The 20,240-nt window shown below is 39.2% G+C and overlaps 1 protein-coding gene across 1 annotated transcript in view; it reads right to left on the bottom strand.

Moving 5' to 3' along the window:
- The window catches only part of CPEB3 (cytoplasmic polyadenylation element binding protein 3), a 178,373-nt gene that overhangs the window by 20,526 nt on the left and 137,607 nt on the right, over positions 1-20,240 (bottom strand). Inside the window, exons 9-10 of the mRNA XM_040624688.1 lie at positions 11,077-11,191; positions 1,689-1,870 (exon numbers count right to left, since the gene is read on the bottom strand). Coding sequence (XP_040480622.1) covers positions 1,689-1,870; positions 11,077-11,191 — 297 coding nt within the window. The remainder of the gene's footprint in view (positions 1-1,688; positions 1,871-11,076; positions 11,192-20,240) is intronic.

Below are 20,240 nucleotides of genomic sequence, written 5' to 3'. Positions count from 1 at the left end.
ACAAGAAAGTCCACTGGCACCAGCAGCAGTAAAGAAACTCCTCTAAGTATAACTATTTGTCAGTTCAACAAAGGTTTATCGAGCACCTTCTACGGTATACATCAAGCAATGGGTAAGCACTGGGAAGGAAGCAGAGAAGGAGACAGACCCCGTGCCTATCTCTGTGGAGCTTACAGTCTGTAGGGGGATTACTGCTACAAAAGGGGAAGCTCGATGCTCTGGGTGCTTGAAAGCTAGGAATGGAGCTGAGTCTTTATCACACCTCTGAGTCTCCCCTAATTCAGAGAGTGTTTCAAAATTCTGAAAAAAGAATTATTTTGTTTATTTTAATTAAAAAACAAACAAACCACCACTACTTACTTATAAGGAGCCCGGTAATGTAGCAACTGTTTATTTTAGGCACTGGCTTTTGAAACTTGATCAGATATATGTCTTAATAAAAACATAACTTGCTGAATATTTAAGAATTCACCACCAACTGAAACTTTCACCTTCTAAGAAACTTAAGTCGCTACACAAAATTAGTCAAAGTCGACCATAGAGAGTATAGGTGAAACTTCAAAATAGAACGTATTTGGGGTGCCTGGCCGGTAAGCGTCCGACTCTTGGTTTTGGCTCAGGTCGCAATCTCAGGGTCCTGAGACTGAGCCCTGTGTCAGGCTGTGCGCTCAGTGTGGAGTCTGCTTAAGACTCTCTCTCTCTCCCTCACTCTCTCTCTCAAATAACTAAATCTTAAAAAAAAAAAAAAGAACATATTTCCTACTTTATTTATTCCTGTCCAATGTATGCCCCAAGAATATCCTTTGCTGGAAGTGTTAACAGCCACTGTACAATTGCAAAGGGAGGTAGGTGTTCAATACCTGATCTATTCTCCTACTTGCTCTATTAATCCATTAATATAGTCTCAGATTATCTCTTCCTACCACCTTCTATTTCCCCAAACTTCCAAAGAGTGGCAGAGCTGGGATTTTAGGGATTTAGACCTATGTCTGTCCACAAAATCAACAGAGTGCACCAATTCCCTACAACTCTGTCATGTGTCCCCTCTTTAGATTAGAGGCAGCAAATCAGAATGCCTCTGGTGGCCAGGCAGGCAACACCATGGAGCAGAAGAGGGCAGGTAATGTATATGCATGTGTGTGTGTGTGTGTGTGTGTGTGTTTAAAGAATGGGACGAAAGGGAACTGGAGGACTACAGGGAATTGGAGGGAACTGAAACAGACAGCAGTTATTTGGCTCCAATGATTGCTATCATGTGCGATCTTGCAATTTTAAGAGAAATCAGAATTTCAAAATTTTATGTATACTCCTGAACATTAACATTAAATGTGAGTCCAAACTTACTTGTTTTAAGAGCACCACATGGGTCAAACAGGTCACCAGCTTGCAACCTTTGTTAATACGCTGTTGGCATCATCTTTTAAACAGCACCAGTTGGGTATGCTAAATTCTGCAGGGTTATTTTCATAAGTGTAACATCACCCTGGGGATGGGTGAGGCAGAAGGTTCATTAACGCCTGAAATACCGTGGGTACTCTCTTTTTCAGGCAGTCTAGAGGGACTCCGGGACTGATAGCATGTAAGGTAGAGCTGCTCACTTATGATCACGAGGTGCTTTTCTCCTTGGGGGCCCAGAAAATAAACTTCATTTCTTTCCCATAGCAATCATACCCCGAGTGGTTGCTCACCCGTTTGTCAATGTCGTTGTGTTGGAGCTGCACAAAGCGAGCGCTGATGGCTGCAATGTAACTCTGCTGATTGGAGAACGCCACACGGCCAGCACCTTTGGGGTACTTCAGCTCTGGGTCCGTATCGATGCCAGCATAGCAGACGCCACCGTACAAACGGTCCATGATCATTGCCAATTCAACTGCAAGAAAATAAACACAATTCGGTATAAATGTTTAGAAGGTACTTTTGCCCAGGGGAAGAAAGAACTATTTAAAGATCATGCAGTATAATTAAGAAAAGGAAAACCCATGTTAGGTATCATGAAGAGTGTCCACATCAGTCTTACAACTCAAGTAGGGGAGCTCCTCATATTTAAAAATAAAATGAAAAAAAAATTAGAATTTACACAGTACACACACAAATTTACATAATCGGAACTTTAGCAACAGTATAAAAGGATCTATCAGCAATCTTCCTGTTCTAATTTCTAACTGTTTAGTCCACTGGAGTGGGCCCTGGGTAGGCAAAGCATTTCAAACAATGCCCTAACAAGTTAATTATAAATAGCCCTATTTACTGACCTCTAAGACAAAAAGCAATTACTACAGTCACACTGCTATATTAAGATTAAGCTATAGAAAGAATTAACTGCTCATTTTAACTAGAGGCAATATATTTATAACCTTAAGATAAATCTCTACAATGAAAAATATGTATTTTTTAGTATATTCTATCCCAACTGAGAAATCTCCACACTAGCCTCTCACACTGAATTCTAAATAATAATACTAGTAATGATAATAGCAGCAATGAACATTTATTGAGCACTTACAATGTACCAGGAAACACTAAGCTGCTATGAAGGCAGTAAAAACATACCCATCCTGTACTCTGCTATAAATCCAGAGGTCTGGTCTGCACTCTTTGCCACATTTCTTCTACATAGACCTTTATATTGGTATATTTACAAAACACCTATACAGAAGGCATTTGGAAATTGGAACATTCCAAAGGTCTGATATCCTAGAATTACCCTCACCATAAAGGTGTCAAGGAGAGACAGGGAGCAGTTACTTACCTGGATCCAAATTGCCTGAAGGTAATTGTTTACTTGATACTGGATGTCACTTCCTCCACGTATGACCATTTCTTTCAGGCTACTTATATGACTTAAGTCCAGAAGACTTAGCCCTACCCCTGGGGAATGACCAAAGAACCCATTTCCCTCAAACACCTACATATGGTATTTAGAAAGGAGAAGAGGGTAGGTGGATGATGACCTGGGTCACAGCCAGTGTGCAAAGACCGTCACATCACACAACAGATCTCCGTGGGAATTAGTATTTGGGGAGAAGGAAAGCAGCACAAGCCAGTGGGGTAGAGGAGGAATTTTGTAGCAGATACAAGAGTTGAAGGGTTGAATGGTGTAAGAACCCCACCAGATTTCTACAAACAGAAGGAAAGCCAAATAGTACTGGTTCCTGCAGCAGGAAGCTGCAGAGCCGGTAAGAAAAGCTGTGTTGCTATGACAGAAAGGATGTCTTTCTACTTAACTTCTCCAAAATTTCTCTCCATACCAGATGGCCTAATATTGGTGACTATTTCCTAAGCGCCTGTTTTTAAGAGGAAGAATGATCTGCAACCAACAGATTCTGGAATGTTCAGAAGGTAAGAAAATAAGCTGGCAATAACTGAGCCCTACAATAGGTACTACTGAAGACAGAACAGCAGAAAGCTATCCCAATAATCCCATCATGATCAGAATTTCTGAGTCATATTAACCAAAGGACATTGCTGATTACAGCCCAAGTGGACTCTGATTGCAGTCTTGGGGCAGGATCCAGGAATCACATTCATTCAGATTATGCAATAAGAGTCACGCACATACCCTGAATATCAGAGTTCAGTGAGTCCTCATACTTCAGCCCAACAACTTCCGATGGCTTGAGGACTTCCTCCCATGGCTAATAGTATTCCAGTAGCAGAGACCAAACACATTGAAGGTAGAAATAATTAAATGTAGTCATTAATGAATTTCCCTTATTAGTCAATGGACTTACTAAAATAAGCAACCTCAGGAACTGGAAATTAAACACCAATTTTCCAAAGACCAAGCTTCTCATGGACTGGAATAAGACAGTAAACACTCCACCAGCCTGGTGAACAGCCAGGGGAAGAATGCTGGCAAGGGGCTGAATGGCACTTGTCTTCCACACCTAGAAAGGACTCAGGATTGCATCTGATTTAGAAAGAAGGTATATCACCTGCAAGCTTGAAGCTCCAGTTAAGGAGGAGAGTTAACCACAAAGTTACTAAAACCCCAGGTTCTTCTACAGCATAGTGGTCTCCAAAGGAATTTTAGGGATCCTTGGATGTCAGAGAAGGTGCCTTCCATAGAACAAACCCTCTATTACTTCATGGATCTGGCTATTAGAAAATCATCTTCACATGCCAAAGATTAGGTCATGACTGATGTTGCTGGCAGTTAAGTACTTTTGATAGGAAGCAAATTATAAATAAATCATTTCCACTTACAACCTTATATACAGTCATTTTCTTGGCCACCAAAAAGTCTGCAGACATTTGAGCTAATGAAATCTCACTCGTGTGAAGAGCAATTTGTTGAGAAGCTAGAGGAAACCAAGGTGACTAAAGAGTTGTTTTGGNAAAGAGTATGAAGATTTCCCATCTCTCTTTCTACCCTAATCCATGTTTTAACTACAGAAGGTCTAATACTGTGATCACCCTTGAAGAAAAGTAAGTAATAGTCAAACAACTGCTGTTTATATTTGGTCCTTTATTCAATCAGCAAATCTTCACTAAAAGCACACTTCCTGCAGGCTAGCCTCACGCTGGGCTCTAACACAAGAGTGGTGTTATTTAAGTACTAAACAGAGTTTCTAATTATTGAGAAAAGTAGCCATGTTTGGTAAAAACAGCATTGAAAAAAAAGAGAGAGAGACTAATTTAATTCATCCACAACATAGGTGACTAACAGAAACACAGGATAAGCCTTCCTTAAGTCCTAAAAATTTCTAATCTGAAACACTTTTGTATATAGAACATAAAACTTCACCTACAGATGTCAAAATGTACAACTAGTTTTAGAGACTAGGTTTTAAAGGATTCTTTAAAGTGAATATCACCAGTTAATACAGGAAAGTCCCACATAGATTCCCTCCCTCTGATGTGGGTGAAACTGAGCCATGAGGAGGGCTACCCACTTTGACTACTTGGGAGAAGGAGAGAAAAACAGAAGAAAGGCAGTAAGGATCTGGCAGAAGTAAACTAAAACCTTCATGGACTTATGTATATCTTGTGATCTCAACCCTCCTCATGAAATGTGAGCCTTTGATCAAGGATGTGTCTTATTCAGAAAACATAGTCAAACTACCTTTACTAAGCCTCTGACAGTGAATCCTCAGTCTAAACTATCCTCTGTAGAAGATGGGGACAGTGCAGCTCCCAGGAGCAGGGCATACAGGTGGAGGCTGGAATTCAGACAGTTGGAAGTGACAGCAGGCATAGCCAGAGGCCATGTGGAGGTCAGGAGTTTTCGGACCACTTTGTATTTTTTCCTTCCTATCCAGACAGTGTTCACAGGATCTGTCTGGTCACCACAGGGGTGGAAACGAGCAGGTCTGGTAGCCAATGGCATTTTGTACTTTGGGTGAGATGCTCTGTGCTCCTAAGACAACTCAAGTCTTCTCATGAATGGGAACAGCAACACTACTATGACTCTAATCTACATATTGGCTCTTGTGATGAGCTTCCCTGTGCCACAGCTGGAGAGGGAAACAAGACTACTGCAGTTCTGTGTAGCATATAGAAATCTATAAATTCCTCTGGGTTGCGGGGACTATGCCTCTGAAATTGAATCCAAACCCCAATTATGGTTCCTTGGATTTGCTTCTGAATCTTCACAGAGATCTGAAAGGGACTTTAGCTCACCAGAGAGAAAATCATGATGACTACACTGGGTAGTTCCTATCATTTAACTGTATTTCAAAGGCAGCCATAGGTAGTGTCTAAATTTGAGACACTATGAGAACCAAATGGGGTAGAGCAGGAATGAGAACTCCCAAGGGAAATATCAACACATTCATCTTTCCAGATTCCAAATTGTGAATCTAGAAGCCACATTTTCTTCCCTTTGGAAATAAGAACAAAGCAGACGGGAAAGTATAAGGCACCTCAGGAGGACGAAGAGGTCTGGACTTCGGAAAGAAAGCACAATTCAACTAGAAGCTGGACTGTCTAGGTTTTCCACAATTGCCAAATTGGTTCACAAGGCAGTTCACACACCTTAAGTAGAGGAAATGTGCTCATAAACTTCCATTCTGCACCAAATATTGGGAAGTTAAGAATATTTTCAAACAAGTGGTATGAACAACAAACTAAGCCAGAGAGGTTAAGTGTTTAACTTGATTAAATCAGATTGGTACCAAGTTGACTGTTAATACTGTTACTGAGACAACATCTCAGATCTCAGCTTGATAAAGAAGCTTCCTTCTGTGCAAAGAATATCCATACTTGAAGTCTGGAAATCGGAGTTTCAATCTTGGCATTTTTACTTATTGTGGCCTTGGCCAATCACCCCCTTTGAACTCTGCTTCCTTATCACTAAAATGAAAAGACTACCACTTACAATCTCATAAGGTTATCATGACGATTAAACATACATGAGAGCTCTAAACACACGGCTCAGCACAGAGTGGTGCTCAAATGTTTAGTTTTGCCCAGGGGGTGTTTTTCTCTCTACTCATAAATCTTTGCTTAATATTAACTTGGCTTGGTTTCTGCTCCATAAGCACCAATTCGTCCCAGACTTACTTTGGCTTTATGCTAAAGTTACTCAACCTGCCAATGATATGGCAAAGTTTGATATCAGTTGTGGGTAAGTGTTAGCTTTTCAGGGTGAGAGAGAACACAAGCATGTACTAGCATTAAAAAATCCTTAACCCTAAAAGCAATCCAGTTAATCAAGTCAGTGTGCCAAATCTGGAGTTTATCTGGGACAACTCATACTGAACTTGGGACTTGGTGAAGAGAAAACTTCTACTACTGAGAAATCTGGTATGATTTCTGCCTGCTACCATTTATAGAACAACAACAACAAAAGGATATGGTTACGATCCTCCTATTTCCTAAGTCACAAATCAGGATGTGATCACTAATACTTATGAACTACCAGAATGTTTGTACAGAATATCTGAAATATTATTTTTTAAATATTTTATTTATTTGAGAGAGAGAGAATGAGAGAGAGAGAGAGCATGAGAGGGGGAGGGTCAGAGGGAGAAGCAGACTCCCGGCTGAGCAGGGAGACCAACGCAGGACTCAAACCTGGAACTCCAGGATCATGACCTGAGCCCAAGGCAGTCACTTAACCAACTGGGCCACCTGGGCGCCCCAGAATGTCTGAAATAAATGCTCTAAGAAAAATTCAGGATGTTCTCTAAATGTACACCGTATGTCACTGAATATTTACCTCAAAAGTTTTTTTTTATTGTTTTGTGTTCCTCCCAGAAAAGCCATCCTCATAATAGTCAGTGGGGGGGGAAAGGCAGAGAAGGAAATTTCAGGATCTATCACAGAATATTAGTAGGGGAAAAACAGACGGGAAAGAATTATCAGAGCAATAGGAAAGGCAGGAGATCCAAAGATGACAAGCAAATGTAGGCTCCAGGGACTCAGATGAGCTATCTCTCAGAACTGATCTGTTCTGCAGGACCTGGCTGATAAACTGTCAGAAGGAAGTCATGAAGTAGAACAGCTCACGTGTCCCTAATTAAAGAGGAAGTCTGAGGCTTTTCCAAGCATGATTAAAGCTGGAAGTGGATGGAACCCAAAGCTTGATCACTGAGGCAGTCCTCAGATTAGATATCTAAGCCTCTTGGGGTCAGAGTCTAAGCTGGGGTCAGAACACTCATGTTTATAACCTGGGGGAGCATACAGGGATCAGACGCTTCATTCTCCACCTTTTCCCGGTGGCCTCTTTATAATCCCCAAGCCTGGCATTCATTTCCTCTCAGAGCAAAGAGATACATTCTAGAGAGGTCCTAATCCCCCAGGGAAATACAACAGGGCTATTTCTGTATTGAGATTCAGGAAGACATGCTGTTTACATTACTTGAATAAAGAGTGGCGACATGCTGTTGTACCTGCAGGTGGTGGCAAGTAGAGAACCAGACAGACTACCCCTTTTCTGGTACTGACTCTCTGAAGAATATGTAAACTTTAGCCACATGATGGCATGGTGAGTCTACCTAGAGTATTTCCTAGGATGGTGGTGGGAAGAGGTGGGGAGTGGAAGGAGAACAAGACCCGAGAAACACCGAGAGACTCAAGGCGAACCATCCTTGACTTGCCACTGTCACTGACCAGCAATGGAAGGGATGGACAAGAGACAACAGGAATGTGTATTATTTAACCTAGAGCAACCAATAATCAGGCAATCTAACTTTGGGTAAACATCTAGATTTTCCATTGATATTTTCCCATTTTCTGGTTAATTTTTTTAGGCCTATGATTTTTTTTCCCCAACCTGAATTTTAAAAAGGAAGGCTTGTCAAAAAGACTGGAAGCACCAACTTAAATTCAGCCAGGGCAATACTGCTTAAAACAGGTTGCCTTGTTTCTTTAGAAGGGTTTGTGTGTTTCTGTTTGGTAGAATAATTTATTAGTGATAATACTCCCTGTCTACAATGGGAAGATATCAAAAAGAAAAAGCCTCACAAGATTCAAAGGAATAATTCTTGAGTGATAACATTTTAGTCACTGTAACATGTTAAAGGACAGTTTTTGGCCTACAGTGAGGTGAAAATCAATCTGGACACCTAAAAATCTCACCTGTTGAGCACTATTGAACCATGTCTAGTCCAGGATCACGCTATATACAGTATCTGAAAGACTTTTCAGAATTCCATAACCACAATACCCTCTAGAAGTAATAAAAAATGCCCTGAAGTATTTAAAAACCAAATCTGAGAATCACTGTGTTGAAGAATATAATTTAGTATCCAAGTACTTCTGAGTTAGCATTCTATTAATACATTTCTTGTCTTCTTTGCTTCTGAAATCTCTGACTCTGTAGATGATGACCTGTTTAACACGACAGTGGGATGTTCATTCAGTTTGGCATGGACATGAACTTGCTCTGGGCCAGTAACACGGGGATGCTCAATAAATGTTTATTGTTCAAGTGAACTGCATTGTATTCGATTCAAGACTACCTAGAAGAGTCAAAATGAATTCCTTTAAAAAACAGTCTTCTATTCCAAGGCACACACCAGTCCACAAAGCTCAGTGTGTTGCAAAGAAACCCAATTCTATGCACATGGATAAAAGCTGCAGATGTTAATTCTTTTTGTTTAGATTACATGGATTCCAACCTGAAGGGCTTGTATAGAGTAAAATGCTAAGATGCCAACATGGATTGTTTAGCTATCTAGAAACTAGCTACACTTACAGGAGGTGTGGATGGGGGAACATTTTCACTAGACCAAGTGAATGTAGATTACTATCCACTCACATGTAAAACAAAACCATTTTAAAACAAAAAGCTTTAGCTTAGCTTTAAAAAAAAGAGAGAGAACATCGAGACTTATAAAAGGTATACTCTCTAGATAGGGAATGCAAAATCCCATTTCTGACTAGACAACTAAATATAATTCTTGTCTAATCCTAGGACTTGCAGCATCTTGTGAATAATAGTAAAAAGGGTGAATAATAATAAGTAAAAAGGGAATTTAGTTTGTAAACTTTTGTGTCTGTGACTTAAAAACAGACATAAAAAGTTAAAGCCAGTTCTGTTATTTTTATAACTGTGGGACTTTTTCTTTCAGAATTCTTTTTTTCAGATCCCCATCTAGAAAAAAAGGAGAGGGACTAGAATACGAAAACCACTTTGTGCTTGTAGTTCGCTGCAAAAAAAGAATAACTAGAATGCTAGCAATGAATGTTCATTCTTTTAGAATACATATGCGATTAAGACTATCAAAGGGGATTCTTCTCCCTCATCCCAAACATACCACCAGTTAGAAAAAGACAGGAATATTCCATGCCCCCACCCACACTTTTTTTTTTTTTTTAAGCACAAGCAGTTTAGAAACAAAGGGCTACATTTGCCCTCATCTCATAATGCTGTTCACGTTTGGGTTAGGCCTTCCTAGACTCTATTCTCTGACAGAGGATAAAAGGGAGGCATCTCTGCTGCTTGGCTTTCTTCCTCTCGGCACAGTTTTCTTAGAGTGAGAACAAGACCTAACGATGTTTGATTTTCTGAAAAACTGTAAAATTACAAACTTCATAATTACAATTAATGTGTTTTAAAGTCCTTTCAAAACGGAATTATGAATATATCTTTAGATGGGCCTACAGTTATCTTTTAGGAGTATACTGAAGTTGAGATTTGAATAAATACATTAGAAATGTGGATGAATATTCAGAACTAAGAAGTCATCAAAGTAGAGACAAATAGCTGTAATTCTTTTTTATAATTCTTTTATAATTTTTTTTCACTACTTGATTTCAATGGTCTCTGCTTTTTCTTTTCTTTTTAAGGTAAAACTAAGTCTGCTTGCTTACAAATAGCAGAGAGAACATTGCACTTTTCCAACTACAGGGCAAAAGTAACCTTATTTTTCATCTTACTTTTGAAAATAAACTCAATTATTTTAAGCACTTTAAAAACTTCGTTCTTATAAATAATTCTATTGTATTCTACTGGTAGAACACCGAACCGCAACTGATCAGATTTATCTTTGGATTTAAATATTGAAGTCATCGGCTCAGCATCACATCAAATGCCCCAGTCAATTATGATTCTGCCCAATCTCAGCCCACAATTATTTCATCATTGGAAAGGAACTTAAAAAAGAAAAAAAAACAGGGAAGCTTTTAAAAAGTCGTAATAAAGATGCTCAAATACATTAGTCATTTTTCAAAGTGCCATATAACAGGAATCTGTTTCACTTGGGAAGAGTTCAGTTTGATTCCCAGCGACACAATTCCTAGCAGTGGTTTGGCTTGTCACTGAGGGGTACACAGCTGCGCTGGACAGATTTCTGATGGGGTGACTTCTTTTTCTGTCACACATAACAATGCTGACTAGCACGAGAATGCACACTGCCAAATGTATTGTTATTATTTTTAAAACGTGTGGTTGAGAGCACTAAATGGAATTCACCCTTTCAAAATAACAGTTAAATGAAATTGACTTTTGTACCATAAGAAAATAAAGCATTTGGGGAGAAAATGTTTAATCCTGAAAGAGCTCAGTGAAACTTCTTTTTGGAGACTGTGTAAAGCTGAGCAGAAATCTAGAAAATATTGAAGACTAACTACATTGGGGATTTTGTTGTTGGTGGTTTTGTTTGTTGCGGTGTTACTATTTCCACTCACCAGCTCGAAGGGGTCGTGGAACTCCCCCAACAAAGATAGTTTTTCTGGGGTCCAAAGGCTGAGAACCATCCATTACAAAGTCACTGTCACTTAGGTTCCATGGTCGAATTTGCACCTGAAAAAAAGTCGTTTACTTGGTCCTTACTTCATTTCCATCAACCCCAAATGAGAATAAGGTGACTAAAGACAAACCCACTGATTTGTGCATTTTACAACATACATAACCCAAACAGAATCCCAGTTATTAATTTATGTTATCTGCATTAGGTGCCTTTCAACAGAACTTGGGGAATCTACTTACAGGTACTCTACTCAACACTCTAAAAGCCATATACCATGAAACCTTCAGAAACCACCTGTGGTTTTGAAAAAAGGAAGTTTTTTAGAGACAGACTTGGGGTTTTGAATCAGATCCACTTTACCACATGATAGACTGTTTATAACATGTTACAGTTCAGCAATTAGCTTTTTAAGAGCTCACTTGAAGAAAGGGAACAGGAACATTAGGAATATTTTCTAAAAATTATCTATACGTCTGGCTTTAAAAATTTTTATCAACCCCTAAAATTGAAACATTTATCTTTCAGAAATATGGTTTAACACAGATCGACACTCATCAGGTTAGCATGGAATTACCAGCAATATCAAATACTGAAGCACATAGTGTTATCTATTTTTGATTTATCTGATTTTCCTAAACAAGTTTGGTTAAACAAAGGTGAGCCTAGAAATTGAAGTTACTTTTCAAAGAGTAGAAAAAGAAATCTTTATGGACATACTTCTTTCTATTTGGTAATATCTCTTCACTGGTACTCTGACTTCCTACCTACAAAAAATAAGGTATTTCATCAGAATCGTAACCTTTAAACATATTCCTTTCAATCCATAACTCAATCATCAAAGAATAGCTTAAAACAAAACCACAAAAAACCCCTCCCATACCAAAAGGGGAGCGTCAGTACTGCCTGAGAATTGACCAGTCACTCAGCCAGCCAGGTGCTCTAGGAAATGAGCTAGGTGTAGAAGCAGAGAAACCAGCCTCTATCTTTAGGGAACACGCTTCTCCTTTCCCAGTCTCACCAATAGGACAGGAAACAAAACAGATGAATTTTCATTTCCTTAGTATCAACACAATTCTTCATTTTCCCCATTGCCCAACTGTCAACACTTAATGCAAAAAAAACTCATAAGATTTTTTATGTGACTTGACTTATATCTAGAAGTACTCTCATTTGAAAGGTAGTAAATCTGTCAATTACAGTTTCAAAGCACCTTAAATCAACTCTAGGACTGGCCAGTCCACACATTCCTTATGATTGCTACAAAGTTCACCATCCCCCACATAACTTTTTGCCATTTATAACACTGTTGCCTTCACCAGTTAGTGAGAAGCGGTAAAATCTCCATTTCTTCCCTAGACCCTAAAAACATAGACCTGTTTGCAATTCTGCTAACATTTAGGCATCTGCTCCACCTTTATCATGTGAAAAAAAAAAAAAATCCTTGCTCTTTCCTTGAAACATTTGGTCTGTTTGACTAAATTACTGTTCCCTTGACATTTACCACAAAGGCAGATTCATGAATACCATAAAGCACCACTTCTAAATCCCTTCATGAGGGCCCACTACTAATTTTTAATTAAAAACATAATTTCTTCATACTGTAAGAACAAAGATTTTAATGTCACCAATAACAAAAAAGTAGGACATATCTTTTTCTACACAGAGCCCTCTCTTCTTCCAGTCTCATCCACGATAATTTAAGGCAGCTTCAGGACCTGGTAAGGCAATTCCAATCACTTAAGGATAACTGAATTTAATTGCAGGTCACTTTGTTTCACAAATGAAAACTAGTCCCCCTTGTAGTATCCATGGTGTTCCAGTTTCATTTCAATGGAAGTACAGAAAATGCAGCCTTCTATAATAGCTGTAGGTTACTGCTGCTCAAAAGAACTCTGCAAAAGATCTCAAACCTTCCCGCTGAGAGCTTTCATTACTGCCTCTTCTCCCACCCACCCTCGCTTCATTACATCACACGCAACCCATTCCCTAAGCCTATTGGTGTATTATAGATTAGGTAAAAATACAGGAAGAAGACTCAAGAGACTGTAATGATTAAACCCTATTCACAGAACCTGCATTTCCCAGCTGCCACCAGAAAATAGCTCCTCAGAGCTCCCACCACTATAGAATCAGAGAAATGTCAACATAGGCCAACATCAGCACATTCTACACGCTAAGCAAAAAGTAATATTGTGGTACTGTTTGCACCGGGAAGTTACATTCACACTCTGGTTTCTCTCTGAAATATAAGCCCATTCTCACATAAGGCATGTTCTCCATCTGCTAAGTTTATTCTCAGCCCTCGGGGCCTGATATCCATATTTTATCTTTCTGACTTACTCTTTGAATATATTTTCTGGTCCTCATTTATATATATAGATATTTTTCTACTTTTTAAATACCATGCTTTCTAAGCTGACTCAAATATACTGTAGGAAGGGGTGGAATTCAAATAAAAGAACTGCTTTTTTATTATCTTCATTTCTTTAATAATTATTTTTGAGAACGGATGAAATTAGAGCTCTGTTCTAATTCAATATAAACTTCCCCCAGCAAAACAACCTTTACATATATAGGGATCACTGTGTATATGTGTGAAACAACTCTTTCAGTATGTTGTCAAATAGGCTATACTCTGGGCAGTAAGAGCCTTGACATCCTGAGGGTTGGAAGTTTAGGGACTTCATCAGACATGGTGAAAATTCTCTTAAATGAGCCTGACAGTGATTCCAACACTCCTTCCTGGAGAAACCTGACTACATTTGCTTAAAAAGGTCACTCTAGAAAGAGGCACGGCCCATAGCCCTTCAGCCACGCCATGTCCTCATAGCAGGGGTCACGTAAAACCAAAAGTCCTTAGGGATGGACAGGTAGCATAAATTTACCAGCCAGCAGGACAACAGTTGTTAGGCAGGCAATGACACACTGGAGTAAAACATTCCTTTTAAAGGAAGCAGACACTTGTCAGCTCCAGCAAGTAGTTACCATTTGTGAATGTGTTGTCAGATTTTTCCATTTTTCAAGAGTAACTAGAATTCAGATTTTTATGTGAAACTTCAAGATTTTAAAATATTGAGAAAGAATTCAAACGTTAAAGCCACTGTACAGCTAAACCAAACTAAGTGCAAACCAGATCTATCCTGTGGGCCCCAGACTTGTGATCTCTGACTAGAAAGGTTTACTTACCCCACAGCTCCCAATGGAATGTTGTCTTCCATAAGCACTCATGAGAGAAAAAACAAAAAATGGTTTTTCCTTAGTTTCTTTTTTAAGCGTATGTTCCTATGGAAGCTCTGGTGAGGATCATGAAACCTAGTCTTTGGCTGAATTATTTGCCTCTTAATTCTTAAGAACTAGTGATATGAATTATTGTCTGAATTAATAATCTTCTTTGCATAATTGCTTATCTCCAAAGGCAAATCTTTTTAAGGATAAAGGCAAAAACCAAACGTAAAGGTGGTGCTATTAATATATCAATTTATGCCATATAGTGACTCTAATAACCTTCAAGAAACCTAAAAGAATTAATCATATCAACAGTTAGTACAGAAAGCGCTCATTTTCCTTTTCAAGGTTTCCTAATGTGTGTTCTGTGAACAGCAGGTCCGTAGGGTTGTTCTGCCAGACAAGCAGTGTTTAGGAAAAGTTACAGGAGATCTCTTCCTTCTTGGAGTTTCATGGTACCTATTGGTGTGTATTAATCAAAGGCTCTAAGAAGTTCTACAGGAAAGAAGTCTGTTCAAATGTTGTTTAATCCAGCATTTCCAAATTTTTTTTCATAACACCTATTAATATCCATACTTTGGATAATACTGCCCTATTATATCTTACTCTTAGTTTGTATCAAAATATGGCATAACAAGGGGCACCTGGGTGGCACAGCGGTTAAGCATCTGCCTTCGGCTCAGGGCGTGATCCCGGCGTTATGGGATCGAGCCCCACATCAGGCTCCTCCACTATGAGCCTGCTTCTTCCTCTCCCACTCCCCCTGCTTGTGTTCCCTCTCTCACTGGCTGTCTCTATCTCTGTCGGATAAATAAATAAAATCTTTAAAAAAATATATGGCATAACAAGGTTGAACCAACTAAACAAAATATAGAAACTTCACTCCGATCACGGCTTTTTCTCACTTATTTCCTGATATTGCTCTAAAAGGGTTGTTCTTGTAGAAATTAACGTTAAGTGGTTAAGAGTATAGTAAATATAAATTATAGCTGTTCAAAGAATTGAAAGCTTTCTGACTAAACTGCACAAAAGAGATGTTCAACTACTTTGATATCAATAAAGTATAAAGTATTAAATTACAGTTCTGTGTAAAAACTGAAGCTTCCTATTTAAAACTAAAAATCATTAATAGGTATAAGATCAGGCCAAGTGCTAGGAAAGAGAGTTTAAGAAATAGAGTATGGGTCACTTTTTTTGACCAGAAGCTATAAGATCATTTTCTAAAAAATAAATTTCGTTGAAAATTTGCAAAAGCCTCTAAGTAAAAATTCAATACAAAATGCATTTTTATTGTATCTTTAATAACTAGATAAGAGAAAACACATAGCTTTAGTAAGAACAGTTTTTTAACATAAACCTTAGGGCTTTAAGTCTCCACACATGACCAAGCCACCCTATGGCTCTAGAATTCTCTGTTTAGACCACTATTTAGAATTTAGACATTTACCTACCAATAAATAATAGTATCTTGAGCTCATTTTGAACATTTCACCTATATTTCATCCTTGTCTGATCATCTCTTTAGGTTACAAACATCCAACACAGAAACATCCTACTACATAGTGCCTTCCCTTTCATCTAGTCATCTCAGTACAGCGCCACAGAGCAACCAAACTGTTCAGAGTCAACAGTGCAATCTGGTGGCCAGCTCAGGAAACTACCTGATCAAAACCCCCTTCCTGGCTGTTTTCTTTCCCATGAATTTCCCATAAAGCACGTGGCCTAGTCTCCCTACCCTCCATTTCCTCTTTGTTTTCTCAATACCCTTCAAACTCCTACTCAGGAGAAGGTCTCCATTTTTCTCCCCTAGTCGTACACAATCCTTTCAATCTACATGAATCACAAAAGCAACACTGCAGAACTGTCAGGACTGCTCTCTCTAGCAAGCAGCACCATCGCGGCTCTTCTGACGGCCAGGATGAGTCAGCTAAACTAGGTCCGCTGACTTACAGCTGCAACAGCTCGGCTGTACTGGTAATGAACTCAGGCCCACCCCAGCTGTCAGCAATTCTATTTTAAGCATCACAGACCTCACAGAATGACTGGAGTGCCCCACAGTATCACAAATAAACTAGTTTGTGGTTTGTGAGGCATCTTTATCTCTTCCATGCTATAATGGGTTGTTTTATTATTATTAACCACCAAAACTAACAACCACAACAGCAATAATTGTGGTTTGGATTCTCCAATGTACATTCATATTTGGTATCTCATTTCAACCTAATTTCTTTTTTTTAAAATTAATTAATTTTTAAAAGATTTTATTTATTTATTTGTCAGAGAGAGAAAGAGCACAAGCAGAGGGAGTGCAGGCAGTGAGAGAAGCAGGCTCCCTACTGAGCAAGCAGCCATCGGATGTGGGACTCCATCCCAGGATCCTGGGATTATGACCTGAGCTGAAGGCGGATGTTTAACCGACTGAGCCACCCAGGCGTCCCTCAACATAATTTCTACCATACAGCACCCTAACAAAAAGGTCAGCCAATTTCCAGGAGTTTAGATGCTACTTATTATTCTCAAGTGCTGCTCTCTACCTATTGGAGAGGAGGAGATACCCTCCCTGTATCTTCTGGGGGAAGTGGCCAGAGAGCAGCTTAATAGCTCATTGGTTTCATTGCTCTTGATAAGAGTTTTCTACCCTGGGCTGCTCTGGGGCCTCCAGTCAGAATTCCACTGGGCCTCTAAGCAAAAAACTAACTCTCAGACTCAAACTATTCCTCCCATTCCTTAGATAGAAATAGATTACAGGCCCCAGAGAGCTTCATCAAAAATAGGCAGGATTCTTCCTGGACAGGGAGCCAAAAGTAACCCTGGGAAATTCTCTCATGTCCTCCCAGAATGCTCCAGGTCCACCATCAGGGTCAGGAAATGGTCTGGGTACAAAAAGGAAACCCCTGCCATCTGTACCAAGCTGCACAACCTGTCTGACGTACGGAAACCACAGGCTTTCAGCGCTTTCAGCGCTTCAGCTACTTTTGAACAATTCAAATAGCACTCTGCATACTGTTTTTCATAAGGGCACCCAGTAGAAAAACAGAACACGCATAAACTGTGCCCTGAAAAGGGTGATGTATACCCTTGTTCTGTGCTTGACTTAGTAAAGCAATTATCAATTAAATACAATGATTAATACCCATACTTCTAACTGGAAGATTCAAGGGAATACCTTCTCTCTAAAGGCTTTCCTGACTCCCTCAGGTACATGTGACCACTCTGCCTTTGAGCCCCCACCCATGGCCACTCCCTAGAAAACTTATCTCATAGCACCTTTGACTCCTTACTTCACTTAGCATTTACATGTCTATTTCCTTCCACTGGGCTCTAGGGTACTCTAAGGCTGAGACCATATATCTGAGTGGGGTCCCAACTGCCTGGCAAAGTGCCCAACAGAGTGAGCTCTCTGTGCTCCTTGGTGTTCTGGTGAATTAACAAAAGTTTTCTTGAAGGGCAGATGCTGATGCCACAAGATGTCCAGCTGCTGCCTTTCTAAAGCTCCCAGATCACCCTCCTCACTCCACTGAAAGCCACCTGACAGGGATATGGAAATACAGTGTGTCTGATCACCAGTGGGTGCCCCAAAGCTTGGCCTAATCAGTGCAAATTTCTGATACTCCCCTCCCCCCACCGTGACCTACTCAGTGATCAGAATTACCTAGTGCTCATCATCGCTGCTGATACTCTTAACATCATTTAGAAAACATAAGCATGACAGATGATTTCCTTTTGAAAGAATGAAGAAACTAGCACTTTTGAAGACATACACTACACCACTGTGCTAGGCATTTTAACGCACTGTCACACTTAAACTCACCATAACTGTTACGCTGTAAACATTATCCCTACTTTAGAGATAAGGAAACTAAGGCTAAGAAGACTGAAGTCAAGTCAGAACTGAAACTCAGGTTTACCTGACCCAGAGTCTATATAGATACTCTTTCCAATGCAATGATGTCCTGTGCCTGCAACACTCCTTGTCCTCCAGGCTACTGGCCACCAGCCATGATTCCTGAGAGTTACCTGAACAAGTCAAAATGCATTTTGATTTGTGAATGATTAATTTCTCTCTTCTTTCTAAATTCATTCTGCTCCTTTCCAATTAAGAAATGACTGATAGATTCTTCTTAAACCTACTAACAAAATTAGCAGTTAGAAAAGCTGAAGAAAATGATTTAGCAATGAACTGGCATTATGTTCAGCTATTTTAACTTTCAGATTCATAGCCTCAAGCAATTGTGCTCTTGCAGCCAGACAATTTTGTCCAATGTCTACAGAAATGTGTATTTTCAGCTCCATGGTACTAGGACAAGGATGTTGTTACTGGCATGCAAATCACTAAAACTCTTGAGAGTAATGTACATATAAAAGTTCAAGTTACCTAAGGTTTTCCTGGGAAGAAGCCTATTCTTTGAATGAGCTTCATGGAATACTAATTCCACCAAAATTTTCACAAGTATAATCCCCAAACAGGTATATCAAATGCTGGATTAAAAAATACTACACAAATTTATTTACTAGAAGACTTCTCAGAACCTTAATATATCAATTTTTCCCAAATGTTCTTGGCTATGGAACCTATAATAGAAGGAGGAAATGGATAGAAAATGCATGAAGTTCTCAACAAATGACACCTATTATTGTTATGAGCAAATCTTTTGTCAAGGATGCTCTCAAGAGATCAGTGTCTGATGGGACAGGTGTTCTTCAGAATACAGTTTGAAAAACACTAAATATGGTCCCTTAGGGGATGGTATTAGCTATTTTGTCCACTAGAAACTATTTTAGTATATCAGAACTGCAGCATCTTTTAGACCTTCCTAGAAAAGAAAAATAGGTCCAAAGACTCAAACACTAAGAAACTCTGGACTAAATGCAAATTCAGAGACTGGGGAGAGGAGAATGATTTATTATGAATAAAGGGCATTTCTCTCATTTTAGAGGAGAAATTCCTTCTTTGGAGAAATTCCTATGATAGAAGATGCCCAAACCACGAATTTAGACCAAAAGGAACAAATAAATAAATAAAGAAGATTAGAAATGCTGAAGATTTCCAAGGAGGGATATGACAAATCCAATTTGACTGAGCCAAGATAAAATTATAGTTATTGTCTTAGGAGGTAGTAGGTGGAGAATGAAAGAGTTTAAGTAAATAAACCACAAACTCAAGGGCTGAAGCCATCAGTCAAGGAGCCCTGTAACTTAGCCCCTACTTATTTTCCCAATTTAATTTCCCTCTGCTCCCTTTCATACATTTGTGCTCCATCTAACCAACCTAAATGTTCTCCACTCATTCTGCACACTTTCTCATTTCTGTGTTTATACCGTTGCCTTTCTCTGCAATGTCCATTTCCCACACTTCCACAGCTCCACCTCTCCTCTGGCTAATCTCCAAACCCTTTTCAACTTTCAAGGCCTGGTTCCAATGACACTTCATCCAAGAGGCTTTCTTTCATCACTCCAGGTATATATAAACTCTCCAAAGCACTAAATCTTATCTTCATTGTATTTGTTATTTTTCCTAATTTGACAAATATTTGGAAAACTTTTATGTGCCAGGCTCTATAGGTTTGTGTGTTTATATACTTGTTTTATCTACCCATTATACTATTAACTTTCTGAACACAGGATTTTATGTCTAATTCATAGTAACCAGCTCTAATGTCTTGCCCATAGCTGGCACTCAAACATGATTTAAAGGAAGGAAGGCACATTATTTTGAAAAGATGGCTGTATGTGGGCTGGAGATAGCTATAATAGTAGGTGTGAGTCACTATAGATGGTGTAGTGATCAGAGAAGGCTTCAGGAGAGAGATGGCATTTGAGAGGGATCTTAAAATAAGTGTAGCAATTAGAAATTGAGACAGGAACAGAAATATTGCA

This window comes from Ursus maritimus, unplaced genomic scaffold (assembly GCF_017311325.1).
Source record: "Ursus maritimus isolate PB19 unplaced genomic scaffold, ASM1731132v1 scaffold_7, whole genome shotgun sequence".
Classification (NCBI taxonomy): domain Eukaryota; kingdom Metazoa; phylum Chordata; class Mammalia; order Carnivora; family Ursidae; genus Ursus; species Ursus maritimus.
Note: the sequence above shows the minus strand (reverse complement) of the source record. Positions and strands in the feature narration are given on the sequence as shown.